The 26,439-nt window shown below is 44.6% G+C and overlaps 1 protein-coding gene across 1 annotated transcript; it reads left to right on the top strand.

Moving 5' to 3' along the window:
* Nucleotides 1–4,084: 4,084 nt before the first annotated feature.
* On the top strand, nt 4,085–8,051 carry LOC143809016 (uncharacterized). The gene is made up of 2 exons (XM_077292444.1): nt 4,085–5,087; nt 7,408–8,051. The coding sequence occupies exons 1-2, from the start codon at nt 4,221–4,223 to the stop codon at nt 7,450–7,452; spliced, it is 912 nt and encodes a 303-aa protein (XP_077148559.1). The 5' UTR covers nt 4,085–4,220; the 3' UTR covers nt 7,453–8,051.
* Nucleotides 8,052–26,439: the final 18,388 nt, after the last annotated feature.

Below are 26,439 nucleotides of genomic sequence, written 5' to 3'. Positions count from 1 at the left end.
GTGCTCTTTTAGACTCCTATCCATTACTAACTGCTGGGCTTGATGTCACCTGAAAATACAAAGATGACATCAACCTCACAAATATAAATCTCACCACCATCACAGGGCAAGTGGGAAGAGCTGAACAAAGCCCCAGAATTATAAAAGAGAAGAAGGACACCATGCTAAATCTATGATAGACAAATCAACATAAGTACACACAAATTATGATATGTGCTAGCATATAATGAAGGTGATAACATGATAAGTAATCTAAATGTATATGCTGCAAAGTGCCCTAAGGAACCGCTGTTGAATGGTATCAACCAGATAACTGAATACTACACTTACAGACAATGCTGTAAAAAGATTCTAAGATATTAACTGGTTAATAACCATACTGCAGACTCTGGAACTAAAAATGTATACTGCTACATGCACTGATAAAATTGTAAATGGTATGCTGCTAGGTGCACTAATATGATAGTAGATAATATATAGCAATATCCAAATGGCTGTGTGGCACCCCAGGGTCTTGGTCGTCACAGTAGCATTGCTTTCCTCATGGGGAGAGTGATGTTACGCTTGGAGGCAAGAAGGGATAACTGTCTCCAGATAAACACAAGCATGCAACACATTCACACTCCAGGCCACCAGGGGGAGCTTTTAATCCTATTCACTAGGTGACTCCCCATATATATGGTAGTCTGTAGGGAAAGTTAGACAGTTGTTGCCAGGAAACAGACTGGATCAGTCTGAGACAGAAGAGGGTATATGGAGCTGTGTAGCCACAGTGCTGCAGCTCCTGGAAAGAGACATACAGAAAGCCAAATACATTGCAGTGAGCGTGTAGGAGAGAAAGGCACAGGAGAGGATACCAGCAGAAGACCAGCCACGAGCAGGCTGCCTCCTTCTGTGGCACAGAGACTGGTAGCCAGAATACCGAGGTTGTAAGGCCCTCTATGACTTACAGCAGAGACAGGCAGGACAGCTGAACTTCACGTTACTTGTCTGCCTTAACCCCTTCATGACCTTGGGATTTTCCATTTTTCCGTGTTCGTTTTTCGCTCCCCTCCTTCCCAGAGCCAACTTTTTTATTTTTCCATCAATATGGCCATGTGAGGGCTAATTTTTTGCGAAACAAGTTGTACTTTTGAGTGACATCATTGGTTTTAGCATGTCGTGTACTAGAAAACAGAAAAAAAATTCCAACTGCGGTGAAATTGCAAAAAAAGTCCCACACTTGTTTTTTGTTTGGATTTTTTGCTAGGTTCACTAAATGCTAAAACTGACCTGCCATTATGATTCTCTAGGTCAGTACAAGTTCAAAGACACCTAACTTGACTAGGTTATTTTTTATCTAAGTGGTGAAAAAAAATTCCAAACTTTGCTAAAAAAAAATAAAAATTGCACCATTTTCCGATACTCGTAGCTAGGGTTGAGCGACTTTTATTTTTATAGGATCGGGTCGGGTTTCACGAAACCCGACTTTCTCAAAAGTCGGGTCGAGTGAAATCGGCCGATCCTATAAAAAAGTCGGCGTCGGGTTTGGCCGAAACACAAAACCCAATGCAGTTCAATGGGATACTATGGTTCCCAGGGTCTGAAGGAGAGGAAACTCCCCTTCAGGCCCTGGGATCCATATTAATGTGTAAAATAAAGAATCAAAATAAAAAATATTGATATACTCACCCTCGGACGCGCCCTGGTACTAACCGGCAGCCTTCCTTCCTAAGAATGAGCGCGTGAAGGACCTTAGATGACGTCGCGGCTTGTGATTGGTCGCGTGACCGCCCATGTGACCGCTCACGCAACCAATCACAAGCCGCGACGTCACCGCAGGTCATTCACGCGCTCATTCTTAGGAAGGAAGGCTGCCGGTTAGTACCAGGGTGCGTCCGAGGGTGAGTATATCAATATTTTTTATTTTGATTCTTTATTTTACACTTAAATATGGATTCCGATACCGATTCCCGATATCGCAAACATATCGGAACTCGGTATCGGAATTCCGATACCAGATTCAGAAGATCGCCGACCTCATGGCCGACCCCACACAGGAGTCGGGTCGGGTTTCATGAAACCCGACTTTGCCAAAAGTCGGCGACTTGAGAAAATGGCCGACCCGTTTCGCTCAACCCTACTCGTAGTGTCTCCATTTTTCATGATCTGGGGTCGAGTGAGGGCTTATTTTTTGCATGCCGAGCTGGCATTTTTAAGTGGTGGAAAACTACTGTTTAGGCTCACGGTAGGTAAGAAGCATCATTTAACCTTTGGAACAACAAAAGAGAAAGATGTTTGCAAATGCTAAGGGATCACCACAGAACATATATATTTTTATTAGCATAAATGACAAAAAGATGGAACAATACACACAAAATACTAAAACCAATTAAAAGGGCCTGTGGCGCAAACAATAGTACACAGAAATGAAAGACTATAAGGCAAGAGTCACACTAGAGAGGAACACGGACGAGTGCTATGCGATAAAAAAATCACATAGCACTCGGACCAATGTTAATCAATGGGGCAGCTCCCATCATCCGTTTTTTTCTCGTGCATATTATACATGTGAGAGAATTTGCAGCATGCTATGATTTGCACTGTATTACGGCCGAGACTCGCCAATGCAAGTCTATGGGTGTGAGAAAAAATGGATTACACATGGACCATGCATGTGACTTGCGAGAAATACGCACCGTTGTCCTTAGAAAAGCTGGCAATTCAGGGTGCTATAATGTAAAATCACACTGACAGGTTAAAATAGAATAGATAAAATAAATGTATATACATAGTATAGGTGTGTGTGTATATATATATATATATATATATATATAGATCAAAAAAGAAGCAGCACTCCATTTTTCAAAAAGGTGCAGGATTTATTCAAATCCACATGTCAGTGCGACGTTTCAGCTCTATTGAGCTTTTCTCAAGCAGTGGATACAGGTTCCTTGATACATATATATAGTGCTCTAACAACCTTAATTACAGCCATTTGTGCTAGATTATATGCAAATACTTATAATAAAGTGCATCTGTGCGTTTGTGCGTTTATATATAGTGATAATGGAAACCATGCCTTTCTTACCGCTGTAGGAGACAGTTAATACATGGAGGACGCCATTGCTTCTGTCAGCGTTCATAGATCTGCATTGCGCATGTCTGCTTTTTGTTACTAAGCTTGGTTGAACTGCAGGACAGGTGAATAAGTTCGGCGCATGCGCAGTAGCGCTAAATGCCGCCATTTTTATGAAGACAGACTCAAGAGCTCTAAATATACAAGAGCCAGCGAAAAAAACATATATGTGTGCTAACAGACCTACAAAGGAGTATGTAAGTGGGCATACTTATAGCGCCACTTAGTGATAGTACTTCAACCATTAGATACCACGTTTTAGTATATTTTTAACAACACTATTTATATCCCAACTGGGCTAAGATTAATATCAATTGAAAATAGTAAGCACCACCCTGGTCTTGCGAGTATAACCTTGACAGGCCACAGCTCGCAAACCAGATAGCTCTCAGTGTAGGCAAGTCAGACCTCCTCGGTCAGGCTGCCCATATCCCAAGTAGCTATATAGTGGTGCAGATAGTTGAAGTACTATCACTAAGTGGCGCTATAAGTATGCCCACTTACATACTCCTTTGTAGGTCTGTTAGCACACATATATGTTTTTTTCGCTGGCTCTTGTATATTTAGAGCTCTTGAGTCTGTCTTCATAAAAATGGCGGCATTTAGCGCTACTGCGCATGCGCCGAACTTATTCACCTGTCCTGCAGTTCAACCAAGCTTAGTAACAAAAAGCAGACATGCGCAATGCAGATCTATGAACGCTGACAGAAGCAATGGCGTCCTCCATGTATTAACTGTCTCCTACAGCGGTAAGAAAGGCATGGTTTCCATTATCACTATATATAAACGCACAAACGCACAGATGCACTTTATTATAAGTATTTGCATATAATCTAGCACAAATGGCTGTAATTAAGGTTGTTAGAGCACTATATATATGTATCAAGGAACCTGTATCCACTGCTTGAGAAAAGCTCAATAGAGCTGAAACGTCGCACTGACATGTGGATTTGAATAAATCCTGCACCTTTTTGAAAAATGGAGTGCTGCTTCTTTTTTGATCTATATTGAGTGAGGACGACCAGTGGACGGGTTGCCTGGAGGCTTTGCACCTAGAGATAAGTTGTACCAGTGTGCTGTTCCTTTTTTTATATTTATACTAATGTCTGGAAATTTTTGCACAGTTGGATTTTTTGCATTATTTTTTCTTAACATCCTTAAGCCAGCTTTTGGTAACATGGAGGAGCACTCCATGGAACCTGGGACTTTTAACTATACAATGGAAGACGAGCAACGTATACTTAACAACATAGAAGGAGATGCAACTTTTTTAAAAATACCCTCATTAACTGAAACTAAACATAAATATATAAATGATGTGAAGCGACTCATAAGTTCCCAGCTTCATCTGACCACGTTGGGACAGTACCTTAAGGAACGAAAAATTCCAAGGGGACTAAGATCTAATATAAGACCAAATCTGTTTAGTGGCAATACTGCTTTTTGCAATAGGTTTACAATGATCTCCAATAAATATGCAATGGATGTAATGCTGCTGAATGTTGAATATTTACAAGTTGAAGTAAAAAAACTACAATCAAGTACTGGGGAAGTAGAAATTAAACTACAGGATATTTTGAGCAAGGATGATTGGATTATGTTTAAGGACAAAGTTGATAAAGACATGAGCAAGTTTCGCAGTGAACTGGAAGAAACAAAAAGAAAAAAATGGATTAGAGACACTGGAGACTATGAGACGGGCCACGTGTACTCCTGGCAGACTGAAAATGTTAAAATGCCTTGGAGAAAAAGAGGTCATCAGAATAGACATGAGACTAATGTTAATAATATCTGTTGCTTGAACTCTGAGTTTGTATCCCCTAGATCCAGCCAAAGGTCCAGAAGAAGGCAAAGAAGAGGAGGCAAGCGCCATCATCGGCGGCAAAAAGAAAATAGAAAAAGCCAAACCACAAAGGACTCTGAACCTGAGAAAGAGAGAACAGAACTAGTGGTGAATATTTCCCACAAGGTATTAACTAATGCACAAATATCTGCACTCAGTAAGGGGTTGAGCTTTAGTCCATGCTCCCATGTAAATTGGTTTGAGTTACAAATCGAACTAGAAAGTTTTTTCAGACAAATTAAATTGAGGGAATGGTTTAATGATAAAAGTGATGGCGGGTCATATAAAGTAAGTGAATTTGATTTAAAAACGGTTGAGTTAAAGAAAAGAAGTAAATTTATTCCACCAACCAATTCTGCGGTTATTGAAGCTTTTGAAAAAGCTGTAAAGACAGATATTGAATTGCTAAAAAATGGATGCACCAATGAATATAGATACCCTAACATCCGGGGGGAGGAGGTTGAAGCCTTGAGGGAGCTTGTCCATGACGACGACATCATTATAAAACCCGCAGATAAAGGGGGAGCTGTCGTCGTCATGGACAAACAAGCCTATATAAGAGAAGTCATGAGACAATTAAATGACAGAAATGTATATGAAAAATTGGATAGGGACCCTAAATTCAGTATTCAGGAAATAATTAGAAAATGCCTGAAAGAAGCTATGGAGGCATCGATAATAGACCAAGATTTATATAATTTTCTGTGGGAGGAAAATCCACGTACCCTGGTGTTATATATGACACCAAAAATACACAAAAGTTTGGTCGACCCTCCGGGGCGACCCATTGTGTCCGGAGTTGGGTCCATTTTTAATAAAATGGGCATCTTCTTAGATAAAATACTGAACCCTATCACAAAACATTGTGGTTCCTATATTAAGGATACGACAGACTTCCTGAAAAAGTTAGAGACGCTGGAATTGAAGGAGGAGGTGCTTCTAGCCTCCTTCGACGTAGTGTCATTATATACCTCTATTGATCATATACGAGGTTTGGGAGCTGTGAGTAAGATGCTAGACCCAAAGAAATACACAATAGAAGGTAGGGCTTTTCTCCTCAGGCTGTTGGAAATAATTTTAAAATATAACTACTTTCTTTTTGGTGACGCGTTTTACGCTCAAAAACAAGGTACAGCTATGGGGGCCAATATGGCCCCTTCATATGCTAACCTGGTCATGGAGGTCCTGGAGGAGGACCTTATCTATGTGTCCCACCACTTCCGGCATGCATTGGTGTGGTGGCGATACATAGATGACGTCTTCCTCCTGTGGACAGGCACAGAAAAAGAGTTGGATGAGTTCCATGCATTCCTTAATACAATAGATCAAACAATCAAGTTCACTTTAGTCAAATCTAAAACTGAGATCCAATTTTTAGATGTGTTGATCGAACAAAAAAATGGCCAACTTGATACAACTTTATTTATAAAAAGTACGGACAGAAACAATTTACTTTTATATGACAGCCACCACCCAAATTCTATAAAGAAATCCATTCCCTTGAGTCAGCTCCTCCGGGTTAGACGAATTGTGAGAGAGGAGGATAAAGCCAACTCTACAATTGACCAACTGACTAAAAAATTTCTGGATAGGGGATACCCTAAGAGACTATTGGAGCAGACAAAAAATACTGTTATGAAAGAGGATAGGTTACACCTTATTAATAAAAACTCACAGGCGAAAAAATTATCCAAAAGAGTTCCTTTTGTCTCAAAATACACAGAGGAAAGTGACAAAATTGCTAACATCATTAAAAAACACTGGACAATGTTGGGAAAGTGTCTTCCCAACATCCATGAGTTTAAGATGCCCCCATTATACTCATATAAAAGAAGCAGGAACATTAAAGATATACTCATTAGGTCAGATGTGGGCCCTATGAGGAGAAGTACCCAAATGTCTCTGACTGGATCTGGTAGAAGTGGATGCTTCCCCTGTTTAAATTGTATCAACTGTAATTATATGATAAAAGGATCCACATTTAAACACCCAACGATAGATAAAACCTATCAAATTAAGCATTTTCTGACTTGTAGTTCGGAGTTTGTCATTTATGTGTTAATATGTCCTTGCAATCTGTGGTACGTTGGGGAAACAACCTGTGAATTTAAGGTTAGAATGAACCAACACAGATACACCATAAGGAAAAAGAGAACTGATCTTCCGGTCCCCAAACACTTTACTGAACAAAAACATACAGAAAAGGATTTACGATTTAAAATTATTGACACTGTCCCTATACAGAGAAGAGGGGGGGACAGAGAGGCAATGCTTAAAAAGAAGGAACTTATGTGGATATACGAGCTGAATACCCTAAAACCTGGGGGTCTTAATGTTGATTTTAAACTGCATGCGATTGTTTGAATCGATTGTATAGCTATATGGTCCCATGTTTGTTTTTAATATGAATATTAATGCACTTTACTTGTTTTTATCTTCTATGCAGATAAGAGGCAGCCGTGCTGATTTGCCGCTGTGTGTGACAAAGTGAACATGGAGGACAGATATATTTTATGAAAGTATTTTTCTCTGTAAATCTATATATATATATAAAAATATTTTTGTGTTGAACTGAGGTCAAGCTAATAAAAGGTGCTTTAATAAGACTATGGTACCGGTTTATTATTAGAGAATTACGTATTTGGAAGTTATATGCTGCACCACTATATAGCTACTTGGGATATGGGCAGCCTGACCGAGGAGGTCTGACTTGCCTACACTGAGAGCTATCTGGTTTGCGAGCTGTGGCCTGTCAAGGTTATACTCGCAAGACCAGGGTGGTGCTTACTATTTTCAATTGATATTAATCTTAGCCCAGTTGGGATATAAATAGTGTTGTTAAAAATATACTAAAACGTGGTATCTAATGGTTGAAGTACTATCACTAAGTGGCGCTATAAGTATGCCCACTTACATACTCCTTTGTAGGTCTGTTAGCACACATATATGTTTTTTTCGCTGGCTCTTGTATATTTAGAGCTCTTGAGTCTGTCTTCATAAAAATGGCGGCATTTAGCGCTACTGCGCATGCGCCGAACTTATTCACCTGTCCTGCAGTTCAACCAAGCTTAGTAACAAAAAGCAGACATGCGCAATGCAGATCTATGAACGCTGACAGAAGCAATGGCGTCCTCCATGTATTAACTGTCTCCTACAGCGGTAAGAAAGGCATGGTTTCCATTATCACTATATATAAACGCACAAACGCACAGATGCACTTTATTATAAGTATTTGCATATAATCTAGCACAAATGGCTGTAATTAAGGTTGTTAGAGCACTATATATATGTATCAAGGAACCTGTATCCACTGCTTGAGAAAAGCTCAATAGAGCTGAAACGTCGCACTGACATGTGGATTTGAATAAATCCTGCACCTTTTTGAAAAATGGAGTGCTGCTTCTTTTTTGATCTATATTGAGTGAGGACGACCAGTGGACGGGTTGCCTGGAGGCTTTGCACCTAGAGATAAGTTGTACCAGTGTGCTGTTCCTTTTTTTATATTTATATATATATATATATATATATATATATATATATATATATATATATATATATATATATATATATATATACACTCACCGGCCACTTTATTAGGTACACCATGCTAGTAACGGGTTGGACCCCCTTTTGCCTTCAGAACTGCCTCAATTCTTCGTGGCATAGATTCAACAAGGTGCTGGAAGCATTCCTCAGAGATTTTGGTCCATATTGACATGATGGCATCACACAGTTGCCGCAGATTTGTCGGCTGCACATCCCAAAGATGCTCCATACAAGGCAGGATGGATCCATGCTTTCATGTTGTTTACGCCAAATTCTGACCCTACCATCCGAATGTCGCAGCAGAAATCGAGACTCATCAGACCAAGCAACGTTTTTCCAATCTTCTACTGTCCAATTTTGATGAGCTTGTACAAATTGTAGCCTCAGTTTCCTGTTCTTAGCTGAAAGGAGTGGTACCCGGTGTGGTCTTCTGCTGCTGTAGCCCATCTGCCTCAAAGTTCGACGCACTGTGCGTTCAGAGATGCTCTTAGGCCTACCTTGGTTGTAACGGGTGGCGATTTGAGTCACTGTTGCCTTTCTATCAGCTCGAACCAGTCTGCCCATTCTCCTCTGACCTCTGGCATCAACAAGGCATTTCCGCCCACAGAACTGCCGCTCACTGGATTTTTTTTCTTTTTCGGACCATTCTCTGTAAACCCTAGAGATGGTTGTGCGTGAAAATCCCAGTAGATCAGCAGTTTCTGAAATACTCAGACCAGCCCTTCTGGCACCAACAACCATGCCACGTTCAAAGGCACTCAAATCACCTTTCTTCCCCATACTGATGCTCGGTTTGAACTGCAGGAGATTGTCTTGACCATGTCTACATGCCTAAATGCACTGAGTTGCCGCCATGTGATTGGCTGATTAGAAATTAAGTGTTAACAAGAAGTTGGACAGGTGTACCTAATAAAGTGGCCGGTGAGTGTATATACTGTAAATGTCATTGACACATATATATATATATATTATTATTATTATTAGTTATTTATATAGCACCATTGATTCCATGGTGCTGTACATGAGGAGGGGTTACATACAAATTACAGATATCACTTACAGTAAGCAAACTAACAATTACAGATGGATACAGAGGGGCGAGGACCCTGCCCTTGCGGGCTTACATTCTACAGGATGGTGGGGAAGGAGACAATAGGTTGAGAGTTGCTGGAGCTCTGGTTTTGGTGAGGCGGTAGCTTCAGTAGTGGTGAGGAGGCAGCGGGGTCAGTGCAGGCTGTAAGCTTCCTGAAGAGGTGGGTTTTCAGGTTCCGTCTGAAGAATCCAAATGTGGTTGATAGTCGGACGTGTTGGGGCAAAGAATTCCAGAGGATGGGGGATATTTGGGAGAAGTCTTGGAGGCGGTTGGGTGAGGAGCGAAAAAGTGTGGAGGAGAGAAGGAGGTCTTTGGAGGACCGGAGATTACGTGAGGGAAGATATCGGGAGATTAGTTCAGAGATATATGGAGGAGACAGGTTATGGATGGCTTTGTAGGTTAGTATTAGTAATTTGAACTGGATACGCTGAGGGAATGGGAGCCAGTGAAGAGATTTGCAGAGTAGGGAAGCAGAGGAATAGCAAGGAGTGACATGAATTAGTCAGGCAGCAGAGTTAAGGATGGACTGGAGAGGTGCAAGGGTGTTAGCAGGGAGGCCGCAGAAAAGGATGTTGCAGTAGTCAAGGTGAGAGATGATGAGGGCTTGCATAAGCATTTTAGTAGATTGACCATTGAGGAAAGGACGGATTCTGGAGATATTTTTGAGCTGGAGGCGACAGGAGGTGGAAAGAGCTTGGACAGGGCAGAGTTAAGGGTTACTCTGAGACAGCGGACTTCCGATACGGGGCAAAGCTTGATGTTGTTAATTGCGATAGATAGATCAGGTAAGGAAGATCTATGAGATGGAGGAAAGATGATGAGTTCAGATTTGTCCACATTGAGTTTGAGGAAGCGAGGGGAGAAGAAGGAGGATATGGCTGATAGACACTCTGGGATTCTGGACAGTAGAAAGGTATATATATGTATATTTATATTTTAGAGAGTTAGGTAGCAGAAAAGCTGATAATTCAATTGTTGGCTTCTGTAAAATCATTGCAGAAGCCGGCATGATGTGACACATGGTTTACATGCAGTAAACCATTGCATATCAGTTAGATTTATATCTGTCCCTGACTAATAATTAGTGATGAGTAGTGTTGAGCGATACCGTCCGATACTTGAAAGTATCGGTATCGGAAAGTATCGGCCGATACCGGCAAAGTATCGGATCTAATCCGATACCGATACCCGATACCAATACAAGTCAATGGGACTCAAGTATCGGACGGTATCCCTGATGGTTCCCAGGGTCTGAAGGAGAGGAAACTCTCCTTCAGGCCCTGGGAACCATATTAATGTGTAAAATAAAGAATTAAAATAAAAAATATTGCTATACTCACCTCTCCGACGCAGCCTGGACCTCACCGAGGGAACCGGGAGCCTTCTTTGCTTAAAATGCGCGCTTTTCCTTCCTTCCGTGACGTCACGGCTTCTGATTGGTCGCGTGCCGCCCATGTGGCCGCGACGCGACCAATCACAGCAAGCCGTGACGTAATTTTCAGGTCCTTCTAGGCATTCAGTATTTTAAAATTACGTTCCGGCGTTGTGATTGGTCGCGTCGCGGTCACATGGGCGACGCGACCAATCACAAGCCGTGACGTCACGGGAGGCAGGAGACGCGCGCATTTTAAAATGCGCGCGTGTCCAGCCTCCCGTGACGTCACGGCTTGTGATTGGTCGCGTCGCCCATGTGGCCGCGACGCAACCAATCACAGCAAGCCGTGACGTAATTTCAGGTCCTTCAGGATTTTAAAATTACGTTTCCGGCGTTGTGATTGGTCGCGTCGCCCATGTGACCGCGACGCGACCAATCACAAGCCGTGACATCACGGGAGGCTGGACACGCGCGCATTTTAAAATGCGCGCGTCTCCTGCCTCCCGTGACGTCACGGCTTGTGATTGGTCGCGTCGCCCATGTGACCGCGACGCGACCAATCACAACGCCGGAACGTAATTTTAAAATACTGAATGCCTAGAAGGACCTGAAAATTACATCACGGCTTTCTGTGATTGGTCGCGTCGCGGCCACATGGGCGGCACGCGACCAATCAGAAGCCGTGACGTCACGGAAGGAAGGAAAAGCGCGCATTTTAAGAAAAGAACGCTGCCGGTTCCCTCGGTGAGGTCCAGGCTGCGTCGGAGAGGTGAGTATAGCAATATTTTTTATTTTAATTCTCTCTTTTACACATTAATTTTGTTTCGATACCGATACCCGATACCACAAAAGTATCGGATCTCGGTATCGGAATTCCGATACCCGCAAGTATCGGCCGATACCCGATACTTGCGGTATCGGAATGCTCAACACTAGTGATGAGCCACCTCCCTAGTGTTCGGGTTCGGTTCGTCGAACAGGGAGATGTTCGACGAACTATTCGTCGAACGCTCGACGAACACCGTCGAACCCCATTGGAACCAATGGCAGGCAAACACAAACACATGGAAAACACATAGAAAACACCTTAAAAGTAGTCCAAAAGCTGACAAACTGCTCAGAAGACACAACAAACACATGGAAAAGTCACAACTACATATAGTCATGTGTAAAGAAAAGAGATGGAGGAGTAAAAGGAGGAGACACAGATATAGGCATGTCATGCCCTTCTAAAATCAAGAAAGGCTGGAGTAAAAATCTAAACTCACTCTACCAACACCCAGACGTCTTGACAAAAAAAATAAAAAAATAAATATCTTTAGGTAGAATGGCAGAGGGTCCATTCAGAACACTTTCCTTAGAAGACGTAGTGGTACCCCCGTTGCGAGTTGTGCCAAAAAATGAATCCAATACATTCAGACTAATCCACCATTTGTCATATCCAAGGGGCAGTTCAGTAAATGACAACATCGATGCAGAACTAAGTACAGTACTATGTACTGTACCTCCTTTGACGAGGCAATCAGGTGGGTCAAGAAGGTGGGAAGGGGCACCCTAATGGCCAAAACAGACATTGAGGGGGCGTTCCGGTTACTACCTGTGCCTCCGAATAGTGTCCTCCCATTGGGCTGCTTCTGTGAAGGAGCATACTACATAGATCGCTGTTTGCCCATGGGGTGCTCCATATCCTGCTCACTATTTGAGGCATTTAGTTGCTTCCTCGAATGTGTCATCATGGACGTTTGTAAGGCGGCACATATTATCCATTACCTCGACGACTTCTTATGCCTGGGCCCAAAAGATTTGCCACAGTGTGAAAACATGCAGTAGTCCACCTGTGAGAAGGAGAGAGCTGGAGGGAGAGTGGACACCCCAGAGCCGAGGGGTTAGATTGAGAAAGAAAGAAGGCGGTGTAGCTTGCTTCATGGGTGGGGTACTGTGCTGAGTAGCACAAAATGCTATTAGGTACAAAACGATTTCCTGGGCTAGATGCAGTTAAAAATTAGTAATTAGATCAACATGTGGTGTAGCTTGCTTCATGGGTGGGGTACGCTTCTGAGTAGCACCAAATTCTACTAGGCCCAAAAGGATTTCTTGGGCCAGATGCCATTAAAAATAGTACTAAGGTAAACAGGTGGTGTAACTTGCTTCATGGGTGGGGTACGCTGCTGAGTAGCACCAAATTCTACTAGGCCCAAGAGGATTTCTTGGGCCAGATGCCGTTAATAATCGTAGTTAAGTAAACAGGCGGTGTAACTTGCTTCATGGGTGGGGTACGCTGCTGAGTAGCACCAAATTCTACTAGGCCCAAGAGGATTTCTTGGGCCAGATGCCGTTAAAAATAGTACTAAGGTAAACAGGCGGTGTAGCTTGCTTCATGGGTGGGGTACGCTGCTGAGTAGCACTAAATTCTACTAGGCCCAAAAGGATTACCAGGGCCAGATGCCGTCACAAAATAGTAGTTAAGTAAACAGGCGGTGTAGCTTGCTTCATGGGTGAATTACGCTGCTGAGTAGCACCAAATGCTACTAGGCCCAAAAGCATTTCCTGGGCCAGATGCCATTAAAATAGTACTTAGGTAAACAGGCGGTGTAGCTTGCTTCATGGGTGGGGTACGCTGCTGAGTAGCACTAAATTCTACTAGGCCCAAAAGGATTACCAGGGCCAGATGGCGTTACAAAATAGTAGTTAGGTAAACAGGCGGTGTAGCTTGCTTCATGGGTGAAGTACGCTGCTGAGTAGCACCAAATTCTGCTAGGCCCAAAAGGATTTCCAGGGCCAGATGCTGTTAAAAATAGTACTAAGGTAAACAGGCGGTGTAGCTTGCTTCATGGGTGGGGTACTGTTGTGAATTCCGCTCTTGGGCTCCCTCCTGTGGTTTTGAGTGGTATAGCTGCTTCTTGGATTTAGTATCAGCAGCTGCTTCCACTGATCTTCTTTCTGCTCGGCTATTTTAGTCTGGCTTTATCCCTCAATCAATGCCAGTTGCCAATTGTTCTTGCCTGGAGGCACGGCTCTTGGATTTCCCTGACACTCTGACCCGTTCAGCTAAGTTAAGTCCTTGCTTGTCCTTTTGCAGTCCACTTGTTGTGGACTTATTGTTCAGCACATTTATGTTTTGTTCATTTGTCCAGCTTATCAGTATGTATCTATTTAGCTAAGCGGGAAGCTCTGGGCTGCAGATTTTGCCCTCCACACCTTTAGTCAGGTGTGGAGATTTTTGCATATCTCTGCGGTGGACTTTTTCTAGTTTTTATTACTGACCGCACAGTGTTTCTTTCCTTACTGTCTATCTAGCTAGAATTGGCCTCCTTTGCTGAATCTTGTTTCATACTACGTATGTCATTTCCTTCTCCTCTCACAGCCAATATTTGTGGGGGGCTGTCCTATCCTTTGGGGATTTTCTCTGAGGCAAGATAGCTTTCCTGTTTCTACCTTTAGGGGTAGCTAGTTCTCCGGCTGTAACGAGATGTCCTGGGAGTGACAGGAACATTCCACGGCTACTGCTAGTGTTGTGTTAAGATCAGGGACTGTGGTCTGTATAGTTACCACCTGCCCAGAGCTAGTCTCATGTCGCTCCTAAATTGCCAGTCCATAACAGTGCAACTGGCCAAGAATGAGTTGAATGCATCTCAAAAGAAGGAAAAGAAAAAGAGTTCTGAGCCATTTTTTTTTCTTTAGTCTGTTTTGTCTTTTTCCTTCCTCTTAATCTCTGGGTGGATTTGGGTGCAGACATGGATGTTCAGGGTTTGTTTTCTCGTGTGGATCAGCTTGCTGCAAGAGTTCAGTGTATCCAAGATTATGTTGTTCAGACTCCAGCCTTAGAGCCTAGAATTCCTACTCCAGATTTGTTTTACGGGGATAGATCTAAGTTTTTGAATTTTAAAAATAACTGCAAATTGTTTTTTGCTCTGAAACCCCGTTCCTCTGGTGACCCCACTCAGCAAGTTAAAATAGTTATTTCTCTGCTGCGTGGTGACCCTCAGGACTGGGCATTCTACCTTGAGTCAGGGGATCCGGCATTGCTTAATGTAGATGCATTCTTTCAATCGCTCGGATTATTGTATGACGAACCTAACTCGGTAGAGCATGCTGAGAAAACACTTTTGGCCCTGTGTCAGGGTCAGGAAGCGGCAGAATTGTGCTGCCAGAAATTTAGAAAATGGTCTGTGCTCACTAAATGGAATGAGGATGCTCTGGCAGCAATTTTCAGAAAGGGTCTTTCAGAAACCCTTAAAGATGTTATGGTGGGGTTCCCCACGCCTGTTGGTTTGAGCGAATCTATGTCCCTAGCCATTCAGATTGATCGGCGCCTGCGCGAGCGTAAAGTGGTGCACCATATGGCAGCGTCCTCTGAGCAGGGACCTGAGCCTATGCAATGTGATAGGATTCTGACTAGAGCGGAACAGAGGGGATACAGACGTCAGAATGGGCTGTGTTTTTACTGTGGTGATTCTGCTCATACTATTTCTGATTGCCCTAAGCGTATTAAGAGGGTCGCTAGATCTGTTACCATTAGTACTGTACAGCCTAAGTTTCTCCTGTCTGTGACCCTGATTTGCTCATTGTCATCTTTCTCTGTCATGGCATTTGTGGATTCAGGCGCTGCCCTGAATTTAATGGACTTAGATTTCGCCAGGCGCTGTGGCTTTTCTTTGCAGCCTTTGCAGAGTCCTATTCCCTTGAGGGGTATTGATGCTACACCATTGGCCAAGAATAAACCTCAGTATTGGACTCAGCTGACTATGTGCATGGCTCCAGCACATCAGGAAGATTGTTGTTTTCTGGTGTTGCATAATTTACATGATGTTGTTGTACTGGGTTTTCCATGGTTACAAGTACACAATCCAGTGTTGGATTGGAGATCGATGTCTGTGACTAGTTGGGGTTGTCAAGGGGTACATAGTGATGTTCCTTTAATGTCAATTTCCTCTTCCCCCTCTTCTGATGTTCCTGAATTTTTGTCAGATTTCCAAGATGTATTCGATGAGCCCAAGTCCAGTTCCCTTCCTCCTCATAGGGACTGTGATTGTGCTATCGACTTGGTTCCTGGCTGTAAGTTCCCTAAGGGCCGACTCTTCAATCTGTCTGTGCCAGAGCATGCCACTATGCGGAGCTATGTTAAAGAGTCTTTAGAGAAGGGGCATATTCGGCCGTCTTCGTCACCATTGGGAGCAGGATTCTTTTTTTGTTGCCAAGAAGGATGGCTCCTTGAGACCCTGTATTGATTATCGCCTTCTTAATAAGATCACGGTCAAATTCCAATACCCTTTACCTTTGCTCTTTGATTTGTTTGCTCGGATTAAGGGGGCTAGTTGGTTTACCAAGATTGACCTTCGAGGGGCATATAATTTTGTTCGTATTAAACAGGGTGACGAATGGAAAACTGCATTTAATACGCCTGAAGGCCACTTTGAATACCTGGTGATGCCTTTCGGGCTTTCTAATGCTCCTTCTGTATTTCAGTCCTTCATGCATGATATTTTTCACAATTATCTTGATAAATTCTTGATTGTGTATTTGGATGATATTTTGATTTTTTCCAATGATTGGGAGTCTCACGTGAAGCACGTCAGGATGGTATTCCAGATCCTTCGTGATAATGCTCTATTTGTGAAGGGGTCTAAGTGCCTATTTGGGGACCAGAAGGTCTCTTTTTTGGGGTTTATTTTTTCTTCTTTGTCTATAGAAATGGATCCTGTTAAGGTTCAAGCCATTCATGACTGGGTTCAACCCACATCTGTGAAGAGCCTTCAGAAATTTTTGGGCTTTGCTAATTTTTATCGCCGTTTCATTGCCAACTTCTCTAGTGTGGTTAAGCCCCTGACCGATTTGACGAAGAAGGGCGCTGATGTGGCAAATTGGTCCTCTGAGGCTCTGGAGGCCTTTCAGGAGCTTAAGCGCCGATTTACTTCTGCCCCGGTCTTGCGTCAGCCTGATGTGTCTCTTCCTTTTCAGGTTGAGGTTGACACTTCTGAGATTGGGGCAGGGGCCGTTTTGTCACAGAGGAATTCTGATGGTTCCTTGATGAAACCATGTGCCTTTTTCTCCCGAAAGTTTTTGCCTGCGGAACGCAATTATGATGTCAGCAATCTGGAGTTGTTGGCTATGAAGTGGGCATTTGAGGAGCGGCGACATTGGCTTGAGGGAGCCAAGCACCGCATTGTGGTCTTGACCAATCATAAGAATCTGATTTACCTCGAGTCGGCCAAGCGGCTGAACCCTAGACAGGCTCGATGGTCCCTGTTTTTCTCCTGTTTCGATTTTGTGGTCTCATATCTTCCGGGATCTAAGAATGTTAAGGAGGATGCCCTCTCTAGGAGTTTTTTGCCTAATTCTCCTGGAGTTCTTGAGCCGATTGGCATTCTTAGAGAAGGGGTGATTCTTTCTGCCATCTCCCCTGATTTACGGCGGGTGCTTCAGGAATTTTAGGCTGATAAACCTGACCACTGTCCTGTGGGGAAGCTGTTTGTTCCTGATAGATGGACAAATAAGGTAATTTCTGAGATTCATTGTTCTATGTTGGCCGGTCATCCTGGGATTTTTGGTACCAGGGACTTGGTTGCTAGGTCCTTTTGGTGGCCTTCCTTGTCGCGGGATGTGCGTTCTTTTGTGCAGTCCTGTGGGACCTGTGCCCGGGCTAAGCCTTGCTGTTCCCATGCTAGTGGGTTGCTTTTGCCTTTGCCTGTCCCTGAGAGGCCCTGGACACATATTTCCATGGATTTTATTTCGGATCTTCCTGTGTCTCAGAGGATGTCTGTTATCTGGGTGGTTTGTGACCGGTTCTCTAAAATAGTCCATCTGGTACCTTTGTCTAAATTGCCTTCCTCCTCTGATTTGGTTCCATTGTTTTTTCAGCATGTGGTTCGTTTGCATGGCATTCCGGAGAATATTGTGTCTGACAGAGGTTCCCAGTTTGTCTCCAGGTTTTGGCGTTCCTTTTGTGCTAGGATGGGCATTAATTTGTCTTTTTCTTCGGCGTTCCATCCTCAGACAAATGGCCAAACTGAGCGAACTAATCAAACCTTGGAAACCTATTTGAGATGCTTTGTGTCTGCTGATCAGGATGATTGGGTGGCTTTCTTGCCGTTGGCCGAGTTTGCCCTTAATAATCGGGCCAGTTCGGCTACTTTGGTTTCGCCTTTTTTTTGCAATTTTGGTATCCATCCTCGTTTTTGTTCAGGGCAGGTTGAGCCTTCTGATTGTCCTGGGGTTGATTCCGTGATGGACAGGTTACAGCAGATTTGGACTCATGTGGTAGACAATTTGACGTTGTCTCAGGAAAAGGCTCAGCGTTTTGCTAACCGCCGTCGGTGTGTTGGTCCTCGGCTTCGTGTGGGGGATTTAGTCTGGTTATCTTCTCGTCATGTTCCTATGAAGGTTTCTTCCCCTAAGTTCAAGCCTCGGTTTATCAGTCCTTATAAGATTTCTGAGATTATCAATCCAGTATCTTTTCGTTTGGCCCTTCCAGCCTCTTTTGCCATCCACAATGTTTTCCATAGATCGTTGTTGCGGAGATAAGTTGGTACCTGTGGTTCCCTCTGTTGATCCTCCTGCCCCGGTGTTGGTTGAGGGGGAATTGGACTATGTGGTTGAAAAAATTTTGGATTCTTGTTTTTCAAGGCGGAGGCTTCAGTATCTTGTCAAGTGGAAGGGTTATGGCCAGGAGGATAATTCTTGGGTGGTTGCCTCCGATGTCCATGCCGCCGATTTGGTTCGTGCTTTTCACTTGGCTCGTCCTGATTGGCCTGGGGGCTCTGGTGAGGGTTCGGTGACCCTTCCTCAAGGGGGGGTACTGTTGTGAATTCCGCTCTTGGGCTCCCTCCGGTGGTTGTAAGTAGCACTTTTGTGAGTTCTGCTCTTGGGCTCCCTCCTGTGGTTTTGAGTGGTATAGCTGCTTCTTGGATTTAGTATCAGCAGCTGCTTCCACTGATCTTCTTTCTGCTCGGCTATTTTAGTCTGGCTTTATCCCTCAATCAATGCCAGTTGCCAATTGTTCTTGCCTGGAGGCACGGCTCTTGGATTTCCCTGACACTCTGACCCGTTCAGCTAAGTTAAGTCCTTGCTTGTCCTTTTGCAGTCCACTTGTTGTGGACTTATTGTTCAGCACATTTATGTTTTGTTCATTTGTCCAGCTTATCAGTATGTATCTATTTAGCTAAGCTGGAAGCTCTGGGCTGCAGATTTTGCCCTCCACACCTTTAGTCAGGTGTGGAGATTTTTGCATATCTCTGCGGTGGACTTTTTCTAGTTTTTATTACTGACCGCACAGTGTTTCTTTCCTTACTGTCTATCTAGCTAGAATTGGCCTCCTTTGCTGAATCTTGTTTCATACTACGTATGTCATTTCCTTCTCCTCTCACAGCCAATATTTGTGGGGGGCTGTCCTATCTTGTTGTGTTAAGATCAGGGACTGCGGTCTGTATAGTTACCACCTGCCCAGAGCTAGTCTCATGTCGCTCCTAAATTACCAGTCCATAACAGGGTACGCTGCTGAGTAGCACTAAATTCTACTAGGCCCAAAAGGATTACCAGGGCCAGATGGCGTTACAAAATAGTAGTTAGGTAAACAGGCAGTGTAGCTTGCTTCATGGGTGAAGTACGCTGCTGAGTAGCAGAAATTGCTACTAGGCCCAAAAGTATTTCCTGGGCGAGATGCCGTTACAAAATAGTACTTAGGTAAACAGGCGGTGTAGCTTGCTTCATGGGTGGGGTACGCTGCTGAGTAGCACTAAATTCTACTAGGCCCAAAAGGATTTTCTGGGCCAGATGCCGTTAAAAAATAGTAGTTAGGTAAACAGGCGGTGTAGCTTGCTTCATGGGTGGGGTACTGTGCTGAGTAGCACAAAATGCTATTAGGTACAAAACGATTTCCTGGGCTAGAGGTAGTTAAAAATTAGTAATTAGATCAACAGGCTGTGTAGCTTGCTTCATGGGTGGGGTATGCTGCTGGGTAGCACAAAATTCTCCTAGGCCCAAAAGGATTTCCTGTGCCAGATGCCGTGAAAAATAGTACTAAGGTAAACAGGTGGTATAGCTTGCTTCATGGGTGGGGTACGCTGCTGAGTAGCACTGAATTCTAGTAGGCCCAAAAGGATTACCAGGGCCAAATGCCGCTAAAAATTAGTAATTAGATTAACAGGCGGTGTAGCTTGCTTCATATGTGAAGTACGCTGCTGAGTAGCACTAAATTCTACTAGGCCCAAAAGGATTACCAGGGCCAGATGGCGTTACAAAATAGTAGTTAGGTAAACAGGCAGGGTAGCTTGTTTCATGGGTGAAGTACGCTGCTGAGTAGCACCAAATTCTACTAGGCCTAAAAGGATTTCCTGGGCCAGATGCCGTTACAAAATAGTACTTAGGTAAACAGGCGGTGGGTGGCTGGGCTACTCTGCTGACTAGCAGTCACTGAAGCTTTGGAGCAGACCTCTGAATCCCAGGCCATAGTATGAGTAAACAACTCTGCAGACTGCAAGGGGACTAAATAAAAGAGTCTCCATTTTTTCAAAAAATTCGGCCACAGACACCACTTAAGTGGCATCAATTTCGCTAGAGCTTTTTAAAACGGTTGGTGAGGTGATTTTCAAAAATCATCAAGCTTTTAGTCTCCCCAAGATGACACAGGGATAGAAAAGCCCTTGCAGATCCAGGATTTGTTCATCTTGATGAACGTTAGTCTGTCTACATTGTCACTGGACAGCCGCGTGCGCTTATCTGTCAGCACACCACCAGCAGTGCTGAACACACGTTCAGAGAGAACGCTGGTTGCAGGGCATGACAAGATCTCCAAGGCGTGAGTGGCGAGCTCAGGCCATTTTTCAAGATTGGAAGCCCCAAATGAGCAAGGGTCCAGTTCCACAGTCATGGCATCGATGTTAACTTGGAGATACTCTTGTACCATCCTCTCTAGGCGTTGGCTGTGCATCAGACTTCTTGTCTCCTGTGGCCTTGCAAAGGATGGTCTAAAAAAATCTTGAAACGATTGGAAAAAATTGCTTTTACCACCATATACGATGTTACTGTTACTGTTAGAGTGATGACTCGATAGTCCCATGGTTGGCAAGTTAGAACTCAGAGATTGACTGCGTGCACCACTGGTGTTTTGTGGAAAAGCAGATGTTAGATTCTGTAACAGTCTCCGCTGATACTCCTGCATGCGTGAATCCCTTTCTATGGCAGGAATTATTTTGACATAATTTGCTTTTGTACCGGGGATCTAAAAGTGTGGTAACCCAGTAGTCGGCATTACTTCAGATTCTGACAATCCGAGGGTCATGTTGCAGGTAGTGCAGCAAGAAGGCACTCATGTGTCTTGCGCATCCAGGAGGACCAAGTCCTTGTTGTCTTGGTGGTGGCGAGGTGAGAATCATGCTTCCTTCGTCTGCCCTCTCCCCCCAACCTCGCACAACAGAAATATGATCAAGGCCTCCCTCATCTGATGAGTCTTCCATGCCAAGTGCCAGTTCGTCCTCCACTTCTTCCTCGCCTCCTGCACCTTCCTCAACAGTTTGGCTGCTACCATGCGCTCTCGGTAATCCCTCTCCCCCAGCCTCCAATGTCATCTGCCTTGGTGCTGCCAACCTTCTTGACCTTGGAGATCCCTTCCGCATATGACTCCTCCTGTTCCTCCTCCTCCTCCTCTTGTTCCACCACCTGACTCCGGACACTGTGTAAGGTGTGCTCCAGCATGTAAATCACCGGAATGGTCATGCTGATAATGGCATCGTCAGCACTAAACATCTTCGTTGCTATTTCAAAACTGCGGATGCGAATGGCGGAAGTGAGCACACAGCGACCATGCCCTCTGCAGAAGCCCATCTAGTCCGGGATAGTGGGATAAAAATTGCTGGACAACCAGGTTCAAAACGTGAGCCATACAAGGCACGTGTGTGACATTGCCCCGGCGAAGGGCCGCACCCTGGTTTGCAGCATTGTCGCACACAGCCTTCCCTGGCTGCAGGTTGAGTGGAGACAACCATTGATGGAACTCGGTCTCCAGATCTGACCACAACTCCTCAGCTGTGTGACTCACATTTCCCAGACATTTCAATGTAAACACTGCCTGATGCCATTGAGCCCTGGTGACAGCATAGTGAGGAGGTGTGCAGGATTCCTTCTGCACAGTTACAACGCAGGTGGCATTACCAGCCAGGCTTTGGGTGCAGGTGGAGGACCGAGAGGAGGTTGAAGAGGCAGAAGCAGTGGAGGAACTTCTAGATGCAGAGGATCGACGAGCAACTCGTGGGGACGGCAAGACTTGGACAGCAGCCCCTTCTCCTGATGTTGCCATAGTTACCCAGTGCCCAGTCACCGACATGTAACGCCCCTGTCCATGTCTACTCGTCCAAGTGTCTGTGGTGAAATGCACCCTGTCACACACAGTTTCTAAAGGAAGCGGTGATGTTGTGTGCAACATGCTGGTGTAGCGCAGGCACAGCTTTCTTTGAGAAGTAGTAGCGACTGGGCATCTGGTACTGGGGCACTGCGACGGACATAAGGTCTCAAAAATCCTCTGTGTCCACCAGGCGGAAAGGCAGCATTTCTGTAGCCAACAGCTTGCAGATGGAGAAATTCAACTTCTTGACTTTGTCATGGCTAGCACTAGAAGTCCCGGGAATTTCAAGATCCCCCCTGAAGTCCTGAGAGAGGGTCAAATGACCCTCAGTCCATATTGACACCTTAATTAGCATCCTTTCATTTGTAAATGTGCACTTGCCTGAGGAATCTGCGGGGGGGATTATCTAAGATAAGAGTGTGTAAACAGAAGAATGCAAGCTATTCCTGAGTGTGGGGGTTGCTGCTCACAAGAAAGAGATGCTGGCTTCACAGTGCCTTTTTTTGCCTGATCGTTTGCATCCTATTTTGCAGGGGTTGGTGCAGAGAAGGTACAGTCATCCAGAGAATGGCCCGGGGATCACCTCTGAACTACAGGCTGGTTCCAAGGCGATCCTTCAACGACGTTCGCCGGCGACATGTCCGCATGTGTCATGTCACCAGTGATGCCCCAGCGATGTGCACGCGCACGTGATCGCCCGCACATTGCCGGGAATCATCTCCCCATGTGACGGCCCCATTAGGGCCCAGGAGAGACTCCAAAATCCAGAACAGGTGTCAATCTTCAAAGAAAACTGATCAGGAACTGAAGTGTGTCCCTAGCCAAAGAATGTGAGCTGCTCCTGAGTGTCTGCCCACCCCCCCAGCTGCATTGCATTAGCAAATTTGCATGTAGCTTTATGTGCTGTGGGGAGAAACCTATTTTGTTCACAGGAAAGAAAATGGAGAGAAGGCACACCATTGAAGAGGCATTGGAACTGATTCTGAGCAACACAAACCCTTCTGACTCAGATGGAGAAGACATAGTCCTTCAACCGGATTCGGACTCTGAGCTGTCTTCAGGTTAGGCTGGCTTCACACTCCCTTTTTTGCCTGTTCATTTGGATCCTATGTTTTGCAGGGGTTGGTGCAGATAAGGGTCGGTGCGGGGCAGGTGTGGTGCGTGGGCAGTACACTGCGGTGCAGGGTGGGTGTGGTGCCTGACTATCTTTTTTATTTTGAACCAAAACAAAATGCTTATTTGAAATTATTTATCTTGCAGATGAGGAGACTCCGCCTCTACCAAAAAAGAGAGCTCGGTTGGCGAGTGAGCCGACAGAGACCGCAAAAGATGGCACAGTGTGGCATGAAGTACAAGTGGGGAAACATCTCCATTTGACCCCAATAGAACCGTACCCTACAGATGGAGAGCCAAGTGCTAAGGCCAAACGAAGTGTCCAGAGTCGCTTCAGAGCTTCCTCTGTTTTATCAGTCTTGACATGCTTCGTAGCATTGAAGAATGGACTACTCAACATGCACGTCACACGGAGCAGGTGGATTGGTTCATGGGTCTCCCGGAACTAATGGCATTTATTTCAGTCATTATCTTGCGGGGGGTGACCAAGGTTCCATCACTACGTGACAGCTGGTCAGCAAACCTGGGAAACCCAAGGATCATTGCCACTATGACCCGAAACCGCTTTCAAGACATCATGCAACACCTACGCTTTGATGACATGTTCACGCGCAGTGAGCGAGTGGAGACCGATACGTTTGCTGCAATCTCCGATGTGTGGAGATCGTTTGTCACCAACTGCATCGCATCCTACAACCCTGGTCGACACATCACTATTGATGAACAGCTTTTCCCATCAAAGATTTGCTGCTGTTTTCTGCAATACATTGCAACAAAACCAGACAAGTTTGGCATGAAGTTTTGGGTGGCTTGCGACTTGAAATCAAAGTACATCTGTAATGTCCTCCCATATCTTGGCAAGGACCCCAGTCGTCCCAGCGGGGAGAGACTGTCCGAAACTGTAGTGATGAGGCTGATGGAACCATTCATGGACATGGGCAGAACTGTAACCACGGACAATTTCTTTACATCATTGTCACTTGCACAACGACTGCTTAGCCGGGAAACCACTATCCTCGGCACAGTCAACAAGAGTCGCCGGGAAATTCCTCAATCCGCTAGACAGATGGACCGCACTGAATTCACCACTCAGGTGTTTTCAACCACTGGTGCCACACTGACAGTGTATGCACCCAAACGAAAGAAAGCCGTCTACATTCTCAGCAGCATGCACAGCGTGGTTGAGACTAAGGATACCAACAAAAGGAAGCCAAACACGGTCACACAATACAACCACACAAAGTGCGGTGTGGATGTAATGGACCAAATGGTGCGGGAGTACAGCGTGCGTGCAGGAACACGGAGATGGCCAGTCGCCGTGTTCTACAACATGATTGACATGGCAGCACTCAATGCTCATGCTCTTTATCAGGCATGCACTGGGGTGCAGGAGAGACGGGTGGACTTCCTGGTTGAGCTTGCAAAAGAGTTAGGTGGCCGTCATGTGACTGAAATAAGGCACGCAAGGAGAAACTCCTTTGGCAACTTCCTTCCACACCAAGCCCTGGCAAAAGGGTGAAGTGTCAGGTCAACCATCGATGCACGAACAATTGTGCAACTGGGAGATGTGTTGACTGCTACAAATACACGTGTGGCAAATGTACCAGGGACATACCCAGGCAGTGCCAGGTATGTTCCGACATGTTCAGACAGACTGCTGAGTGAGTGCTGAAATGCTAGTCACACAAGGACATGCCACTCACACACACACAGCCCCCCACTGCAGCCTATTGAAAATATGTGTGGAATTGTTTTATTCCTTGTATTTTTTTAACATTTTTATAACAAAAATAAAAAGCATCCTTTGATGCGTGCTCCTTTACTCCCCTACCCCCATGTATTTGTCTTAACCCTTTCCCCCCTCCCCTCTTCCCACTCCTCCACCAACATCCCTCCCTGTTGTACAATTTGATTATATTGTTTTCTTGTTCACTGTTTTATCACATTTGTTTGGCCATGCCGCTTATACACTGCTCATCTTGAAAATGTGACTATTTGTTTGATGTTGGTGTGAAATAACACTTTAGTGAAAAAAAATCTTATTGGTTTTTTTAAAAAAATAAAAAGCATCGAAACAAATAACAGTTGTTCTTTTGTATATTTTTCACACTAAAATTTCAGTCCTCTTGTGCGAATTTTTTTCGTGCCAAATTTGCACAAGAATGAACATGCTGCGATTTTTTTCCGCTAGTGTGATTGAGGCCTAAAGGTACAGTTACACGTTACGATCTCGTTGACGATATCGTTTGAAAACGTCACGTGATCACGTCGTTCATGCGATGTCGTTTTCACATCGTTGCGTGTAACGTGAAGATATCGGACGAACACATCGTTGGATCGCTGATCGCAGATTTGAGGTCAGGATCTCAAATCTGACGATCCTCGTCCAATTATGTGTCAGAAGATGTGCAGCATCGTTCAGTGTAACGCTGAGATGAACGATGTCGGTCTAAATTTTCCTATTCCTGCCATTGTGAAAAATCGTTCTGCAAACGTTTGCAATGAGGCTAACGCGGAGCCAAAATTTACATCGTTAACAAAATAGTTGCATGTGACGCCTCTTGGACGATGTGAAACTGATTGCACGAACGATGTGATCACGTGACATTTCTAACTATATCGTCGACGAGATCGTAACATGTAACGGTACCTTTGACAGCTGCGGATCCGCAGCAGTTTCCCCTGAGTTTACAGTACAATGTAAACTTATGGGAAACAAAAGACGCTGTGCACATGCTGCGGAAAAATCCACGCGGAAACGCTGCGGATTACATTCCGCAGCATGTCACTTCTTTTCTGCAGATTTTCACCTGCTCCAATAGGAAACTGCAGATGAAAATCCGCAGAAGAAACCGCAGTAAAAAATGCGATAAATCCGCAGTAAAAACCGCAACGGGTTTTCACTGCGGATTTTGGAATTCCGCTGCGGAAAAATCCGCAGTGGAATCCGCAAAGTGTGCACATAGCCTGAGACACAAATGCTTCTGGTCATTACTCACAGCTGTACCTTGCTCTA

Source organism: Ranitomeya variabilis, chromosome 1, assembly GCF_051348905.1.
Source record: "Ranitomeya variabilis isolate aRanVar5 chromosome 1, aRanVar5.hap1, whole genome shotgun sequence".
Taxonomy (NCBI): Eukaryota; Metazoa; Chordata; class Amphibia; order Anura; family Dendrobatidae; genus Ranitomeya; species Ranitomeya variabilis.
The sequence above is the reverse complement of the archived record's forward strand: the minus strand, read 5'-3'. Positions and strand labels throughout refer to the sequence as shown.